Source organism: Jaculus jaculus, chromosome 19, assembly GCF_020740685.1.
Source record: "Jaculus jaculus isolate mJacJac1 chromosome 19, mJacJac1.mat.Y.cur, whole genome shotgun sequence".
Lineage (NCBI taxonomy): Eukaryota > Metazoa > Chordata > Mammalia > Rodentia > Dipodidae > Jaculus > Jaculus jaculus.
In genome coordinates, this window is record NC_059120.1 from 14,898,507 (window position 1) to 14,917,870 (window position 19,364).

A 19,364-nucleotide genomic window follows, 5' to 3' on the forward strand; every position below is an offset into this window, starting at 1 on the left:
CTTTGACAGTTCCATTGCATATTACCTCAAAAGAGACATTTTCATTTCAAACAAAACTTTATGCAGTAAAAAATTTGATATTTACATTAAATTTTAAAATTATTTCTCTGTGAGTAATGCATCATTTAATAAAACTAAAGCAACTCTAATTTGAACATGAACTCCCAGTATCAGAATATACATGTGTTAATAAAGAGGAGAACTGTAAATATAGTTACTGCACCTGCCTGCCAGGGTAGCCAGGTGAGCCAATATTACCAGAGAATCCTGGAAGTCCCTGAAATGGAAATAAAAATTACAATATAACAAATCCAGTGGAGATTAAAGGACATGTACATATACATTATATTATAAATATACATAGTATATTTATAATACCCAAAATTGGAAAGACCTTTTTCCCATAAAATTACTAAGCCCTGTACCTTTTTCATATCATATTGAAATCATTATTTGAAGGGGAATGAGACATCTCCAAATTTAAAAAGAGATCTGCTTGACTAGGGTCCTAAGTGAGATATTGATTATTAAATCAAAGGGGTCAAAATCCATTGCTATCTATCTAAAGAAAAAAATATTACAGAGGAAGAGCTGCTACATTTTGGGTGGAAGGGTCTCGAGGTAGGCTCTCTGGCCCACGCGGACCTGGAATTCACTGTGTAGTCCCAGGCTGGCCTCCAACTTAAGGTGGTCTTCCTCCCTCTGCATTAAAGGTGTGCACCACCATGCCCAGCTAGAGGTGATGGTGCTATTCCTGGAGCAACAGCATTTTTTTTTTAATTGTGAGGAGAGAGGGGAAGAACTGCTGATGCTTGTACCACTTTGTCTATCCCATATGGGACCTGGGGAATCGAACCCAAGCTGTCAGACTTTGCAAGAAAGCACCTTTAACCACGGAACCATCTCCCCAGCCCTACATTTCTTAATAAGCAGTATAATCTTTGGATTTATTTTTATCAGTTGGCTCGGAACACTTCATTGTTTGATATTAGTTTATGAAAAACAACAAGAGGGATATTTACCTTCAAAACTAATCTCTTTTTTCCTAAAGCAAATATAATTTTACAGAAAATCTGACTAAGTAAATAGATCTTAAATGATCAATACCTTTATCGTGCCAGAGGTCTATTTGTAATTCACATAATAAATTTTGATGATGATACTGATAGAATGTTTATTTTTCTCCCAAACGTACATGTTGAAATCCTAAACCAAATAGTAAAGCTTAGTGGTTTAAGAAGTAGGGTCTTGGGCTGGAGAGATGGCTTAGTGGTTGAGTGCTTGCCTGTGAAGCCTAAGGACCCCGGTTCGAGGCTCGGTTCCCCAGGTCCCACGTTAGCCAGATGCACAAGGGGGCGCACGCGTCTGGAGTTCGTTTGCAGAGGCTGGAAGCCCTGGCGCGCCCATTCTCTCTCTCTCCCTCTATCTGTCTTTCTCTCTGTGTCTGTCGCTTTCAAATAAATAAATAAAAAATGAACAAAAAATATTTAAAAAAAAAAAAGAAGTAGGGTCTTCAGAAGATAACTAGGGCATTTGGGTGGATCCTTAGAGAATGGTATTAAAGTCCTTATAAAAATAGACAGATGGAAAGATGGCTCAGCGGTCAAGGTGTTGGAGCTTGCAAAGTCTGACAGCCTGGGTTCAATTCCCCAGTACCCCCATAAATGCAGATGTACAAAGTGGGGCATGTATCTGGAGTTGTTTTACAGTGACAAGAGGAGGGCCTAGTATGTTCTCTCTCTCTCTCTCTCTCTCTCTCTCTGTCTCTTTCTCTCTTTCTCCTTGCAAATAAATAAATAAATAAAAATTTTTTTAAAGGCTGGAAAGATTACTTAGTGGTTAAGGCACTTGCTTGCGAAGCTAACGACCTCTCTGGCACTGCCAGGCACAGGCTGGAGCCTTCAGATGGACCTGCGCGGTCAGGCATGGCAAAGGATCCCCCGGCCCCTGGGCGACAGGAGGCCACTCCCTCTCCAAGCCTGGCACACCTGAACTTAGGCTTTGCCCATAGCCCTGTGACCTTTGGCCAGTTGCATAGAAAACTCCTTATCAGCCAGCAGACTTCACACGGCCCATTGCCCTGTGACCCTCTTCCCTCCACTATGGAGATCACCTGACTCTCCCTATGTGCTGGGATGAACATCTCTAGACATTGGTTAGCAGCCTTTGAACCCACCAATCCCCTTAGGACCCTTTTCCCGTTCTCACCTGCTTATAAACCCATTTCCCTATTGAATAAACCGAGCTGTTCACAGAGACTGCCTTCCAGCCTGGACGCCTTTGGGGAACCTTGGCCCCCAGGATCCAGGGACCTACAAGGAGCCAGGTTCAATTTCTCAGTACCCACATAAGCCAAAGTTTGTTTGCAGTGGCTGGAGGCTCCAGCACACCCATTCTCTCTATCTGCCTCTCTCTTTCCCTCCCTCACTTCTTCCCTCTCTTAAATAAATAAATAAAATATTTAAAAAGAGTAGACAACCAGTTACCCCACTTTCTACATGTGAGTGCAAGAACAAATGAGCAGTCTAAAACACATAAATGGGACCTTACCAGAATCCTGAATCCATCCATGCTGAAACACTGATCCTAGACCTTCAACCTCCAGAATTGTGAAATGTAAACTTCTGGTATTTACAAAACACTTAACCATAGTGTTCTGCCCATACTGACTTAGACACATGTGAGATTCATTTGGAATTGGCACACAGTATTTCTGGCTTCAAACAAGATTTGCTCAATGAAAGCCTATAGTTAATAGCATAAGAAAGGAAACTACCTACTAAAGAACTAGCTGGAATAATGAGAAAACATATTGCTTTCTTGCATTTTCTTTCATTGGCATATTATTTATCTATTCAGTCACTCATTTATCAGTAAATTCAGAATTAATGTGCCTGTGGTAGCACACGCTTTTAATCCCAGCACTTGGGAGGCAGAGGTAGGAGGATCGCTGTGAGTTTTGAGGCCAGCCTTGAGACTACGTAGTGAATTCCAGGTCAGCCTGGGCTAGAGTGAGACCCTACCTCAAAACAACAACCAAAAAAAAAAAAAAAAAAAAATTGTTAAGCCAAGGAAATGCCAGAAGAATGTGTGTTGAACTGCCTTTACTTAATTTCAAATTGAAAAAGTAATGAAAATTATGGCAAGTTTTCTAGATTCCTTGCATTGTAAAATTCACCTCCTGCTTCTCATTTGTAAGTGATAATAAAACAGACTAGCCTTTTGTCTTCCTCTTCTAAAGTGTACCTCTATAACGTACCTCCAAAATACTCATAGAGCTCCTAAAAATTTAGGAAATTCGGTGAAAGAACAGACCAAGAGAAAGGCAAATAAAAGCTTACAATTTTAACTTTCCTCTCACTTTTCTTAAAATATTTCTCTCAGTTTTGTTCTCTCTCATTTTCTTCTTCATTTTTCCCTCCTTTCTTTTGACCTAACAATTTCCACTTACTGAGAACTTTTTTTGTATGCCAATAACTTTACATCTGCTTTACATCTCTGAGATAAGTAATATTTTTTCCATTACACATTTGAAGAAATCAAGATACAGAAATTATAACTGGATAATTCAATGGGATAGGATCAAACATTGGCCTTCTGGGTATAAAGAATACAGAAATTGTTGTAACATATGGAGTGATTATAGCCTATGACTTTCTAAATCTGTTTTTTTTTTAATTTTATTTATTTTGGTTTTTCAAGGTAGGGTCTCACTCTAGCTCAGGCTGACCTGGAATTCATTATGTAGTCTCAGGGTAGCCTTGAACTCTAGGTGATCCCCCTACCTCTGCCTCCTGGGTGCTAGGGTTAAAGGAAAATCTGTTTTTATATATCAAATATTTCTTTGTTAATATATATCACATAAAGTATTTTTTGTCTGTAATGCTTATTGAGTACCTGTCATCTGTCACATATTGAATTCTCTATATATGCATAAAAGTGTAAATATACATACACATATATATGTACACATATAAAGCCCTATAAAGTAGATATTATTATTCCTATGTTACAGATGACGAGTAAAATACCATATAGTTCAGTCTCCAGTTGCAGCTAACATAGCTAGTAAGCCAAAATTTAAATTAGAAAGGGGATATCCAGAGACCACTATTCAAGGTTGCCTCCCTAATATGAGTTAAGGTACACATATTTTCATTGATTTGCTTCATTATACTTAGAAAGCCTTTCTTAATGTCCCATATAACCCCCAAATATGCAGGCTATGTCCAATGATTCATTTACTTTTCATTTGGATATGCTAATAGAAAGGCATGAGACCATCAAGAAGACACTTGTGTACACAGACTACTACCTCTCTGACTGGTGCTGAGACCTACATCCCTGTCTCACTTTGTTCTTACCTAACTTAGGTTAATTGACCTCCACATAAAGGCAAGTCTGTTGTAGGACATGAGCACAGCTGAATTCTGAATGGATTTTCACATGTAGAGATCTAACACATTCCAGCTGCACAGAGGAAAAGTACAAAAGAATTCCACTCATTGTCTACGTTCTGCTATATTAGACTAGCATCAGAGCAAACAAGTAGGCTTCCAGCCTAGTCTTTAGAAGGCAAAGCACATTCTGAGCCAGCCACACCCTGTAATCACTGAGACAATCACAGAATCTCAAAAATAAAATAAATAAATAGAAACCACCATGGCTGAGTTCACTCTACACTTAAAAATAGATTTTTTTTTTTTTAAAAAAAGTATGCTCACTTGAGCAACTGGGGTCAGTAAATTATGAAGTCGGCTCCAATCTCACTTCTCACCCAATATTAGGACTTGGACCAAGTTGGTCCGACCTGAGAATCCCAGAACAGCTCTTAGGGGTCTTCTCTGTACAATCTCAGGGTTCTCACTAGCAAGATAAAATAGTAATAACCAAACAATGGGATTATCCTGTGGAGAAAATAGAATACCATATAGGCATGTCTTTAAAAGTAGAGATGTGGACATAACTACAACTTAAGTTGCTGAGCACTTAATTATTTAACATATGTAAGTAATTAAATTATTCTACACTAAGTTGTAGTTAAGGTAGCCTAACAATTAATAGAGGCTCAGGTAGCTCTTAGGTTTAGAACTCACATAGATGAGATAATTGAGTATATAAATGTTTTCTGGCCAAGTTATGCACAAAGTTTCCAGAAATAAATGAATTCCCCAAAATCAATTAGGTTCTTCTTACAATGTCCACAGTGTTTTCACAAGTAAAATAAAAAAAAAAAAAAGATTTTAGGTGTTCCTCCAAGTTAACATAAATTTTGACTCCTTTTTTCCCAAGAAATAAATATAACAGGAAACAAGAATTGATTCTAAAATATGTTGTCTAACCTTTAAAACTAATTTTTTACCCTTCCAAATGGTTTCTCACCCTTACCATAATAACCTGTGTGCTAGTAGAACTTGTTAATTGAACATTAGTAAGAAAACTGATCATGTGGCATAGAAATCTAACTTGACCTGCTATTAATTTTTTTGCGTTTCCTGATGGAAAGTCAGAAAACTATGATTTATGCTTTAGGGAACACAAAAGTCAGAAATATTGTACAAAATTTCAGGTGTGTGTATGGGTATGCATATTTTCTGTGAAAGGGTCGGGAACATTTATAACATTCTTTAATGGACCTATGAATAACAGAATTTAAAAACTACTATAATGAAACATGTTGGGCAAACAGAAAACATGAATGATAATGAAATATTACCAGTGAATATTTTAAAAGGAATCTACATCTATCTATTAGAAGTTTTAATATTTTCACTAAATATAATGAAAATCACTGAGAAGAAAAACTAAAAGGGAAGGAAAACCATTTCTCAATAGAGTCCTTCACTCAGTGTGTGTCATTTGCACTGGAGAAGACACAAGTCTTATACAGAAAGTATTTACTTGTTCACCACGGAGTCCCGGAAGCCCTGGATGTCCTTTGAGACCCTGCAAGGAAAAAAGTGAATGTATGCTATAAAAACAAACTTGAATGAGCCAAATATCACAGGTTCTAAGTTGCCTTCTCCTATACCCCCATTCTGGGGGACAGTATCCAGAGTCTTGTGTATGCTAGGCAAGCCCTCTACAATTAAGCTAAATTCAAAGGCCCTAAACTGTGTTTTTTTAATCACCACTTTTAGTTACTGCATCAATACAAATTTTTTCATAATTTATTTCTTATTAAATTTAAACTTTTTACCTCAGTAAGAGTTTAATTTAACAGTAAACTAATCGTTAATTCAACAGTTAATTTTTAGTTGTATTTGTCTGATTTGTTATCACCTAACATGATAACATAGTACTGAATAGAGAATAAAGACCATATCTCTTATAAAACTTAAGTTTACTAAGGCTTTTTAAAAGTTGGTTTTAGTTCAGTAAGGTTGAAACAGGATGTTTTCCGGCATAATCTGTTTGTGATTATTGAAAAGCTGGATCATATCCAGTCAGTTTCTCTAATGCAGTCACCACCGTGACGATGCGTGAGTGAACCCATTCAAATGCAAGAAGCTGTTCAGATTCATCAAAAGGGGTCCTATAGAGTGATCTAGGCAGTGAGCAGCAAACCTTTTTCCCAAGTAGTAGAGCTGAAATCAAATCTTAATCCCTCTCATTAACACCCAATGTTATAATTCTAAAATATAACTCAAATTGTGAGACAAATTATAGTTGTCAAATATGAAAAAATTCATAACAATATGGTGCAAAATGACAAGGTTTTAGAGTTTCAAAATAATAGCTTAGTGGGCTGATTCAGGGTTAATCACTGAAGGGTTTACAAGGAAAGACAAATTTGGATTAATGGATTAGAGAGGGGAATGATGATGTGCTTACACAATGAACGAAAGAGAAAAAAGAGCCAACTTGAAAGACAAGGAAGCCGGGCGTGGTGGCGCATGCCTTTAATCCCAGAACTTGGGAGGCAGAGGTAGGAGGATCACAGGGAGTTCGAGGCCACCCTGAGGCTGTACATAGTTAATTCCAGGTTAGCCTGGGCCAGAGTGAGACCCTACCTTGAAAAACCAAAAAAAAAAAAAAAAGACAAGGAAATGATTTCAGAAACTTTGGAGATTCTGAACTTGAAGGTATAGTGAAATGGTTAAGTTGAGAGGTCTCTTGGGAAGTGCTGTAGCTTGTCTATGGCATGTCCCTGCCCAAACAGCGGAAACTTGACACCCAGTGTAACAGTGCTGAATGGTGGCGGGGGACTTTTAAGGGGTGATTAGGTCCTTAGGAGTTAAGGCTTTCCCTGCAGCAGTGAGCTCTCCCTCTTATGGACTAGATTAGCTACCCCAGCAACATGTCTTTGTCAATGCTGCCCCTTCAGTTGTTTGCCTTTCACCTGCACTGCTTTTCCCTCTGCCTTCTGGCGTGAGTGGCGAGGGCCAGCAGGAGGCTTGACACATGCTCATAGACTTCCCAGCCTCCAGGACACCGAGACTAGAGAAACCCCTTTCCTTTGTAAATCTTCCTGCCTCAGGTATTGCCACAGCTTGGAAACAAAACAAAAGCAAGAGAAAACGAGAAAACTGCTAAAAAAAAAAAAAAAAAAAAAAAAAGAGTAAGAGTTTGAAGATAAAAAGAACTTTGTGTTAGAGCCGGGCGTGGTGGCTCACGCCTTTAATCCCAGCACTCGGGAGGCAGAGGTAGGAGGATTGCCATGAGTTCGAGGCCACTTGAGACTACATGGTGAATTCCAGGTCAGCCTGGGCTAGAGTGAAACCCTACCTCAAAAAAAAAAAAAACAAAAAAAACATACTAATGATAACAAACCTGCTAGACTTGTCATTTTTTTTTCATTTTCACATATGTGTGTGAGCTGTGTGTGCATGTGTATATGTGTATTTGTATGTCTAGTCAGACATAATATATATAGTGTTTTCATTCAATTTTAAGCTAGAGAGATTAATGGGTAGGGGTGCTTGTGTTCAGCTGTGAGAACCTGAGTTTGGTCCTTAGCCTCCAAAAAATAAAAAGCCAATCATGGTCATATGCTCCTGCAACCCCTGTCCTGAGGGAGGCAGTGACATGAGGGACATTGTGGCTACTTGGTCAGGCCATCTAACTGAAAAATAGGGAGATATTTTATAGTTCAATTATAGTTCAACTATTTTATGGTTCCATGGAGACTTTGTCTCAGGGAAACCGGGTAGAAGAGGGGCAGAGGCGGATGTCTTCCTCTGGCCTGTATGTGTATGGGGCATGAGCATTGCACACATAATACAAACGTAAAATTAAGCAAATAAGGAAATAAAACATTTTAGAACAACAAACATGGTCTTTTTGCTGATGGTCATACTGAAAAGAATGAGGCAAGAACACTCTTCAAGGAATGCCAGTAGGAAAATTTTATAGCTGTTTCTGAACAGATTTAAAATATACTCCAATACACTAAAGAATCATCTCAGCTTGGTTGTGATGTAAAATTGCCTCAGCAGGAATTCTAATAACAAATAGAGCTTTAAAATCTCATTTTATATGAGCCTGAATACTTCTTTAAACAACAATTTGATCCCTAACAAGTAGGATCCATAGATAACCACAGATAGAAAAGTGGTCCAACAGACTAATTCTCAAAATGATGCCAAATGACAGAAGGCAATAAATCCTGAGGACACAGACATTTCTAAAAATAATTATGGAACATGAAATACTTTAAGCCAAATGAATTGAACTAATGTGTTTTCAGTTTTTATCTGAGCCAGACTGAAGGAAATGTATGGATACAGGGAACTTTGCAAAGTCCCCCCGCCTTCCAATGGCACTGTTTTGGCCATCACTGGCTTCCCTCATGTGGGGGTAGGAGGCGTTCAGCCCTATTCTCAGCTTGCCCCCTATCTGCGGGAAAGACAGAGGGCAGAGATAAGAGTGGTGGCATCATAGTGCCTAAGTAGGAGCATGTGCATTTGATGTTCAGTACCTCATTGGATAGGAAACCAAGCCAAGGCAAAATAGCGCTGCAGAGTTTTACAAGAATGATGGACCAGTGAGAGATGATCTATAGAGTTAGGTATGGAAGAGCAGCAATCTCCACATTTGTCTCCTCAGGCATTGATTTTCTGCCAACCTCAATTCTTTTGCTGTTTTCCCCACAGACATTTGGTATTGCTAGCGCTCCTAGCACCGTCCTTGCTTAAATGGTTTGTGAAAAGCTGCATACTTTATCAGTGTCTGAAAATTCACAATAGACTCCATAGGTGCTTGCAGTTCATGTTGCCTTTCCAACTTTATATAGAATTTTTAAATTTTTTACTATGTGTATCTATATTGGACTTTTTAAAATAATTTAATTTATTCTAATAAAATAAGGTAAAGAACTTATATTCGTATAATCATTAAATCAACTGTAAAGCTTTTCAAAATTAAAGTCATCTAGTATAAAAGAACCTTTGGGAAATGTCTGCTTATTTCACAGTGGCTGAGTTGGGCTTTCGTGCTAAGATGTGTTTAACGGCTCACATTTGGCTTATCCTCTTGAATCTAGAAAAAGAGTTTCAGTTGATTACACTGCTAATGCGCTCACAAGGCAACATAGCAGGCTTCCAATTTTAATATAGCAACTGATTGGTTATTTATAAAACAATTTTAAAATTCATCTTGAATCCAAGCTCAGAATTACAACTCTTGTCTTCTAGCCAAATCAGCATGCACTCTGGATCCAATTTATCTGCCTTTTGGAAAAAATTTTAGACAGTGGGAAGTGAAGCTATACTTTAGTTGCTAAGAAAATAAGAATTACATGAAAGTAGCTAAGTTGAGGCAACATAAACAGCTAACCTGAGGGACACATATGGCTCAGTTAAAGACATTAGTATTGCTTAAGAGGAAGACCAAAAGAGAGAAGGCAAAACAAGTAATGTAATTCTATTAGAGGCTGAGCAAAATACTGTCACTGACTTGCTTGCTATGCTATTTCTATGTCAATATTACTTATATTTTTCAAAACTTTTTGGACTAATATCAGTTTATTTGTCTCAAAAGTTTTGTGAGTTCTTTGTGTACACCCCATAATGCTCTTTAGTCATCTTAGCATTAAACATTACTCAAGTTTGGTTTATAGTAGAAGAATTTCAATATTTCCAGATACTTCTCAGAGAAAAACATCATGAAGTCATTTATTCTCTGCCATCCAAAATTCTATCTATTCCTTTGACTTGCATTAAAAAATCTTATTTCCTCTTACATACATGCTGGAGATAGAAATGCTGGAAAAATGAGATTCTAACAAACATTGCTTAATAAAGAACTAATTCATAAGCAATACTATACAAAATAATTAAGAAGAGGGTCATTTGTGTAAACAGGCCTAGATTAAGTCCTAATTCTAATGATAGATATTGTGGAGTCAAATGAATGATTCAGCCTAATGAGCTTATTTATGATGCATTGACAATAATATTCATCTTTATGGTTTATTTGTAACTGTTCAGCAGAAATAATACTGTACATAATAAAACAGCTACTTTTGATATTAGTAGTAAGCTATGATGATAATTCACAACATAGTTTAAATTCAAGACCAGAGAGTTTTCTGTTAAGACTTGCTATGGCTTTTAAATTTTTTTATTTTTATTTATTTGACAGAGAAAGAGGGAGGGAGGGGGAGAGAGAGAGAGGGAGAGAGAGAGAGGGAGAGAGAATGGGCACATCAGGCCTCTAGCCTCTGCAGATGAACTCCAGATGAGTGCGCCCCAGCCACTGTAGATGAACTCCAGATGAATGCACCCCCTTGTGCATCTGGCTAACATGGGTTCTGGGGAATCGATCCTGGGTCTTTTAGCTTTGCAGGCAAATGCCTTAGCGGCTAAGCCATCCAGCCCACTATGGCTCTTTTTTAAAAAATATTTTACTCATTTATTTGAGAAAGATAGAGAGAGAGAGAAAGAGAGAGGGAGACAGTGGCAATACCAGGGCCTACTGATGCTGCAAACAGACTCCAGACTTGTGTACCACTTAGTGCATCTGGCTTTATGTGGATTCTGGGGAGTTGGACCCAGGCCATTAGGCTTTGCAAGCAAGTGCCCTTAACTGCTGAGCTATCTCTCTAGCCCCTGATCCTGCTATAACTCTGAGATGCTGAGCAATTCTCTTAGCATCTCTGTGCTTACATACAATTTCTCACTACAAAACAAGTAGCTTATGTTTTATCTTTGTTAGGATTTCACCTACACTTTGAGATAGAACTGAAAAGATTAAGGAACAGGAGTACTTCAGTAATAGCTAACATGAGTCCTTATTCTAGGTTCTCCTAGCACAGATCCTGGTTCGGTGAAGAAATTCTGTGAGCTCAGTGGTACCCAACTATGAACCAAATTAGTTAATTTGACCAAAAGATCATAACTTATCATCTACTTTTACTGAATACAACTTTAAAATGTAAATGGTAACATGAATTAGTGATCAAATCAAAACCTTATTTTTTCCTGTAGGTGATATTTCTTTATTGAGATCATGTGTTAAAGATACTCCTCCTCACAAAAGCAACTCATTGACCTAGTATGTCCCTTCCTGGGTCTGTAGATATTAGGGATTGATCTTTAAGATCAAGGGAGTTCTACAAGATCCCATTTGTTTGATGCTATGTCAGGGTAGTTTTCTAAGGAGTATATGGATATTCAGAGGCATGCTGAGTAGCATTACAGAGATTCATAACTGAATATCAAAACTCATTTTGCTATGAAAGACCACCCTGCAGTTTCATGTCTCCATGAGTGTAACCATTAACTTCAAGGAAGTTTAATTAAGAATATTCTAATGATTGTTTAGAATGAGAACTAAATCCATAAATATTCATATAAATTAAGAGCAAAATGAGATCAAAGCCCCTTTTTAACATGTGATAATTCAGTCCTTTAACAGAAATTCTAAGGGAAATGATAGAAGGTCAGAATTCTTCCCAAATCATGAAAGTAGCTGACAGTTAAGATTTATTTGATGGCTAGACAGTTATCTGACCTCTGACCCTGTACTACCTGCCTTATCTCACTCTATTGTCCTCAAAATTCACTATGAAGGTGGCAAAATTACCTCCACATTTGATAGATGAGATAAAGAAGACTTAGGGAAGTTAAGCAATCTACTCAAGGTTGATGGAACCTAAAAACTGGCAGGTGAGATTTGAACCAAGCAGACATAACCTGAGCATCACATGCAACCTACGTCTTCCTAGAACATATGAACTGTTAATACCTTGGAATAAAATTTTGTGTCTCCACTTTACATAAATAATCAAACATGTTTGTGGCTGGTTGGGGGAAAGAAATGTTGCACAATTAGGAGAGAATTTAAGCTTATGTTAATCCTAGAAACTGTACCACATATATTTTGCAGGAATGATAGTAGCTGGGTCAGTGTTCCTGGTAAAATGCAATACTCACCTGACTAGCTATGTGCATAGGGTGACTACAAACACTGTCTCCCATACTTCCTCCTGCGGACTGGATTTAAAGTGACCCACCAAAAGGCTCATGAATTGAGGCTTGGGTCACAGCTGGTGGTAGGTACCATTTTAGGTTGTTGTAGGGCCTGGATGACAAAAGTGGCCACAGAAATGGATCCTCGGGGTACCTGCTATTGCCCTTTCTTACCATTGATTCTTAGCTGCCATGAGGTGACCAGCTTTGTCCCTCTTTGACATAATGCTCTCTCCCACTACAGCCCAGAAACAGCAGAGCCAGTGGACTATGGACCAAAACTCTGAAACTATGAGCCAAGATATGTTCTTTCTCCTTTTAAATTGCTTCTCTCGGGAACTTTTTTTATAGCAACAAAAAGTCTAACACACTGCTTTTCAACTTCTACATTTGCAGATATAGCATGGCAGTGATTATTATTCCTAATAAACGAAAACTGTAAAAAAAAATCCAATAGCATGATCAAGGGATTCTTACTATGAGTGTATGAAAGTTGCAAGGTGACTTCAAAGGCTCAGAGGTAAGTCACTGCCTTAATACACTTTAAAATGGGGAAAGCACTGATATCCTGCCAGTGACCTTAACTTTCTCCTGCCTGTGAATTTTGTGTCTGTCATTAATTGAAGGACCTTTTATTCCTTCTGAGATCCTACCCTTTATAAGCATCAGTTTTCTGAATTACCACAACTAATCTTATAATTAGTCTAATTTTCTTTTGCTGAGGAAAGGAATGTAAAACAATGGTTTTAAGGGCAATTTCAAAATGAGATTATGATAGTTACCCACCCCCAGATTGCCACCTGACATTCAATTCTTGGCAATGTAAAACTACACCTTACCTTTTCACCTTGCAAACCAGGGGGTCCTATTAATCCAGAAAAACCAAGATCACCCTGGAAATAAAAACAAATGTTTAATGTCATAGAAGAAAGATTTTAAAAAGCTTTTAACCTGGGACATCAAGCCACTATGACATTCATTTCTGATCTTTACAATCTGGCTCAAGTACCACCTTATTTTCCAGCCTTCTTCCTGAGCAAGTTTCCAGCCTTCCTCTGAGAGCTCCAACATCTTCCAGCATGAAACACTTGGAATTTTCCTATCTCCATGCCTACGCTCTTCTTCCTATGTTATTCTTTTCTTTAGGAATGCCCTCACTCCCCAAATTACCATCATTTAAAAGATCCAGAGGAGTTTCCTTAAGAAAATTCCACCCGCCTATGCTAGGCATGTTCCTTTTCTTTGGAAAAGGTCTGAGATGTGGTAGAACTCTTGTTAGGTTCTCAAGGACCACAGGGGAGCAGACTGGGCTCATAGGATGCAAAGAAGGGACATTTCCAGGACTGTGCTGGCATCTTCCCTTATGTGATGCCCACAGCTAAGGAAGTAGAGAAGTCGGACTGGAGAAATGGCTTAGCAGTTAAAGAACTTGCCTGCTAAGTCTAAGAACCTGGGTTTGAGTCTCCAGTACCCACATAAGCCAGATGCACAAGGTGGCACATGTGTCTGGAGCTCATTTGCAGTGGCTAGAGACCCTGCCTGCCCATGCTCTCTACTTGGCTCTCTATCTCTCTCAAATGAATAAATAAGTAATTTTTTTTTTTAAGAAAGTAGAGGCCGGGCATGGTGGCACACGCCTTTAATCCCAGCACTTGGGAGGCAGAGGTAGGAGGATTGCTATGAGTTTGAGGCCACCCTGAGACTACATAGTGAATTCCAGGTCAGCCTGGGCTACAGCAAGACCCTACCTCAACAAACCAAAAAAGAAAAAAAAAAAAAAAGAAAAGAAAAGAAAGAAAGAAAGAAAGTAGAGAACTTTTCCCCATTAGGACCAAATCCCTCCCAACCTTACTAAGCTTATTCTGAGAAGAGAAGAACAAGTATTTTTGTCAGTGTTGGATTGTAGTTTAGTCACCTGCAGTAAATCCACTGCAGTGTAAAGAGGGAGAATCCAAGTTAACATAGATACAATTTCTAAGAGTTATTTCATTTCACTATTTCAGAAATCCATCTCTTGAGCTGAGCCTGATGGTTCAATCCTGTAATCCTATCTTCTCTAGAGGCTGAGCACAGATTCAAGGTCTACCTGAACTTCAGAATTCAGTGTTTCAAAACAGAAAGTCAACAGAGGGCCAGAGACATGGCTCAGTAAGAGAGAGCGTGCAGTGCATAGCGTGTGAAAGGCGCTAAGCTCTGTTTCCAAGAATGGGACGAAAAGAGAAAAAAAATACATCTTTCAATTTTAAACTTGGACCTCACTTGAACTCGATTGCAACTTGCTATTAAATTTTCCATCTTCTCTCATGCAATATTAACCTCAGCATATGAATAACCTAAAAGCTGAAAGAGACGTTCATACTTCCAGCCTTCAATTCCCCTATTGAGTGACCCTATATTTTGTAATAAAGAGACCACAGGGAAAGATAAAACCAATCATTTGATATAAATATTTAGGTTTAATCTAGAGGCTTTATTTTAAAGTCACCAAAACAGAGTAGGCCTCTAATTCTAAATTAAAATATGAAAGTAACTATACTATATTTAGGTTTTTTTTTTAAAGATGGCAGTTATATTTCTCAGATTTCAAGATATTTTTACTTGCAACGATGAAGGGATCAGTAAAAACATGATGCTTCTGAAAATAAACTGATTCCATTTTTTTGTTGTTTGTTTATTTTTTCGAGTTAGGGTTTGGCTTAAGCCCATACTGACCTAGAATTCACTATGTAATTGCAGTCTGGCCTGGAAATCACAGTGATCCTCCTACCTCTGCCTCCTGAGTGCTGGAATTAAAAGCATGCACTGCCATGCCCAAATCTCTTCTTTTTCTATGGCTTGTAGACCCTGTGAACTCAGTCCCACAACAGAAATAAAATTCCCAAAATTTTAGATCAACAATTTTAGTATTAATTTTCAAAGATTTATCTGTAGATTCCAACATCATGATAGAATATTAAGCTTATAAGAGTATCTTTAAGCAAATTAAAAGTTTTTATTTTTTATTATTTATTTATTTTTTTTATTTTTTTTTTTTGGTTTTTCGAGGTAGCATATTACTCTAGCCAAGGCTGACCTGGAATTCACTATGGAGTCTCAGGGTGGCCTCAAACTCATGGCAATCCTCCTACCTCTGCCTCTTGAGTACTGGGATTAAAGGTGTGCACCACAGGGCTGGAGAGATGGCTTAGCGGTTAAGTGCTTGCCTGTGAAGCCGAAGGACCCCGGTTCGAGGCTTGGCTCCCCAGGTCCCACATTAGCCAGATGCACAAGGGGGCGCACGCGTCTGGAGTTCGTTTGCAGTGGCTGGATGCCCTGGCACGCCCATTCTCTCTCTCTCCCTCTATCTGTCTTTCTCTCTGTCTGTCGCTCTCAAATAAATAAATAATAAATGAACAAAAAATATTTAAAAAAAAAAAGGTGTGCACCACAACGGTAATATTTTAATATTTTAGCTCCTAAATCATGAGAATTATTCAGGGATTTAAAAAAATACTTTTAGAGATTTATTTTATTTATTTGAGAGAGAGGGAGAAAGAGAAAGAAAGAATGGGCATGCCAGGGACTTCGGCTGCTGGAAATAAACTGAGACAAATGTGCTACCTTGGGCATCTAATTTACGTGGGTCCTGGGGAATCAAACCTGGGTCCTTTGGCATTGCAGGCTAGCACCTTAAATGCTAAGCCATCCCTGCAGCCCACTGTTCAGGGATTTTTAATTAGGGACTATATATCACATAAACAAAAACATTTTATTACTATATCACAGTCATCAAGTGCTTATTCCATAACTAGAGTCCCATTGTTCTCTTAAAGACTCTATTTGTAACCTAGATTATCAGTACATGCCTCTATTCACAGGAACTGAAAATGGTTGATTTACGGGATTACAAAGAGATACTTCATCTCAAAAAGCCAAAAAATAAAATAAAAGGCCCATTTTTATTTATCCATACTGGAAACAGTATCCTACCCCCAATAAAAAATTAGTTGCTAAGTTTAAGACATTCGTATGTATGTATGTATGTATGTATGTATGTATGTATGTATGTATACACACACACACACATATACATACTTATATTTCAGAGCATTGATATGAAAAACATCTAGGATTAGAAATCAGAAAACTTGGGCTGGGGCAATTGCTCAGCAGTTAAAGTCTGGCAACCCAGGTATGATTCCCCAGTACCCACATAAAGCCAGCTGTACAAAGTGGCACTTGCATCTGGAGTTCATGTTCAGTGGCAAGAGGCCCTGGCATACCTATTCTCTCTCCTCTCTTCCCTTGAAAATAAATTTTAAAAGGTTTAAAGAAGTCAAAAATCTTATTTATTAACTGTGTCACTTACTATCCATGGGCAAGCCATTTAAAATCCATCCATCCTCTTTTCTCAAGTGAGAAATGAAACGATGACTGCTTATCTCACAGGGAAGTACTTTCCTATGCTATATGCTAGAAGATGGCATTTAGGTTGAAGTTAAGATCACATCCTTGGCCAGGTATGGTGGACACCTGCAATCCCAACACTTAGGGAGGACAGATTCAGGAGAGTCAGAAGGATCAGGAGTTCCCAGTCATCCTTGGCTACATGAGGAGCTCAAGGACAGCCTGGGCTACATGAGTCCCTGTCTTGAAAATAAAAACAACCAACCAAGAGACCACATGCTACTCTTCGCCTGTCCAGCCCTGTTTGGCAGGTAGCACAGGGCACACCATGACAGATACTCAATAAGCTAATAGTAGAAAAAGATGTAAACTAACAAGCTAAACCAACAGAACGTACTTTACTTAGTGATCCCAATATTTCTTTGTTCATTAAAATCTAATAGTTTTCTACTACCTTCTCTGGCTAATACCATGAAATGTACATTTAAAAAATATTTTATTTATTTATTTGTATGCAGATAAAAGAGAAATGAGAAAGATGGGGAGGAAGGGTGCTTCAGAGTGCCTCCAACCATTGCAAAAGAATTCCAGATGTCTGTGCTGCTGCTGCATATCTGGCTGTACATGGGTATTGGGAGTCAAACCCTGGCTGTCAGGCTTTGCAGGCAAGCTCCTTACCTGCTGAGCCATCTCTTCAGCCCCCAAACTTTACATTTTAAAGCAGAAAATTATTTTCAAATACTCAAAATATGCTATTGAGATTTTATCCCCTAGACAAATACTTACCTTTTCTCCTGAAGCAGCTTGACCTGGGGAAAATCCTGGGTCTCCTTTGGGGCCCTAGATACAATCATTACAAAACAGTTGAGGAGGAAATAATTATAGTAGTATATTAAGTATCATCCATTAGTTACTTGCCATTAGAGGGTATCCACATTCTATAGTATTAAAATTTTTTCATTGAGATAAACAAGGCCTATTCGCTTTCTTTGGTGTGTGTGTGTGTGTAAGATATGAATGTGTACATGATCACGTGTGTGCACACCTGTGTGCCAGTATGGGTATGTGTGCACATGCCTGAGGTCAGCATTGAATGTCTTCCTCAGTTTATCTCCACCCTATTTTAAAAAAAATATATTTATTTGAGCTGGGCGTGGTGGCACATGCCTTTAATCCCAGCACTTGAGAGGCAGAGGTAGGAGGATTGCCATGAGTTCAAGGCCACCCTGAGACTCCATAGTGAATTCCAGGTCAGCCTGGGCTAGAGTGAAACCCTACCTTGAAAAAAATTAGCATATATTAATTGTATAACATCTCTGAAGAAAATCAATTCAAAATATATCAAAGATCTCAAGGTAAGGCCTAACCCATTGAAACAACTTATCACCAAAGCACTTCAAAACCTAGGTGTAGGCAAGGACTTTCTGAGTAGGATTTCAATAGCAGAGAATATTATAGCAAGAACTGACAAATAGGACAGCCAAATTTAAAAAGCTTCTAGCCAGTGAAGGAAATGATTAACAGAATGACAACAGCTTATAGGATTGTAGGAACATCTTTATTTAGCTATCAAATATGTATAAAATTTCCCTTCATCTACCATTAGGTTATTTCATTCAATTTAAAACAGAAGGTGATTTTTTCAAAGAAAATCCCAAATTTATCATTTTAGTTTCCTATTTAGAAATTTTTAAAATAATCAGTGTGTAATTATATAATAAACTATTGTATAGTGTTTTATTTTATAATGAAATATTGCATTTTAATGGTTGTGGTGTTTTGATTCAGGTGTCTAACATAAACTTAGGTGTTCTGAATGCTAGGTTCCCCAGCTGGTGACAATTGGAAATTAGAGCTTCTTAGAGGTGGTGTATTGTTTGGGGCAGGGTTATGGGTATGACAGCCAGCTTCCCCTTGCTAGTGTTTGGTACACTTTCCTGTTGCTATTGTCCACCTTATGTTGGCCAGGGGGATGTCCACCCTCTGCTCATGCCATCACTTTCCCTGCCATCATGGAGCTTCCTCTCGCATCTGTAAGCCAAAATATACTTTTTTTTGCCCCCAAATCTGCTCTTGGTCAGGTGAATTCTGCCAGAAATAAGAACCTGACTACAACAATGGTCTTTCACACAGTAGCCCAAGATGTCCTCAAACTCATGGCCATCCTCCTCCTTTAACTTCCTACATGTTGTGGTTAGTACCATACCTGGCTCCTAGAGGGCATTTGTGACCAGAAAAAAAAAAATCATTCTCAGGCTGGAGAAATGGCTTAGCAGTTAAAGTACTTGCTTGCAAAGCCTAATGACCCAAGTTAGATTCCCTACAGCCCATGTTAGCCAGATGCACATGGTGACACATTTGTCTGGAGTTCATTTGCAATGGCTAGAGGGCCTGGTATGCCCATTTTCTCTCTCTCTCTCTCTCTCTCTCTCTCTTTCTCTCTTTAATTAATAAATAACATATTTTTAAAAATATCATTTTCTCCAGCAGAAAGGAAATAGAATTTACTTTCTGGTGAATTTTTTTAGAAGAACATTATTTATATCATTCCTCTCCTGACTGAGT

The 19,364-nt window shown here is 38.3% G+C and overlaps 1 protein-coding gene across 2 annotated transcripts in view; it reads right to left on the reverse strand.

The window, feature by feature from the left end:
• Positions 1–19,364, reverse strand: part of Col24a1 (collagen type XXIV alpha 1 chain) — a 298,351-nt gene that overhangs the window by 242,047 nt on the left and 36,940 nt on the right. For both annotated transcript variants that reach the window (XM_045137919.1, XM_045137918.1), the window contains exons 6-9: positions 17,586–17,639; positions 13,253–13,306; positions 5,902–5,946; positions 224–277 (exon numbers count right to left, since the gene is read on the reverse strand). In XM_045137919.1, the coding sequence (XP_044993854.1) occupies positions 224–277; positions 5,902–5,946; positions 13,253–13,306; positions 17,586–17,639 (207 nt within the window). The remainder of the gene's footprint in view (positions 1–223; positions 278–5,901; positions 5,947–13,252; positions 13,307–17,585; positions 17,640–19,364) is intronic.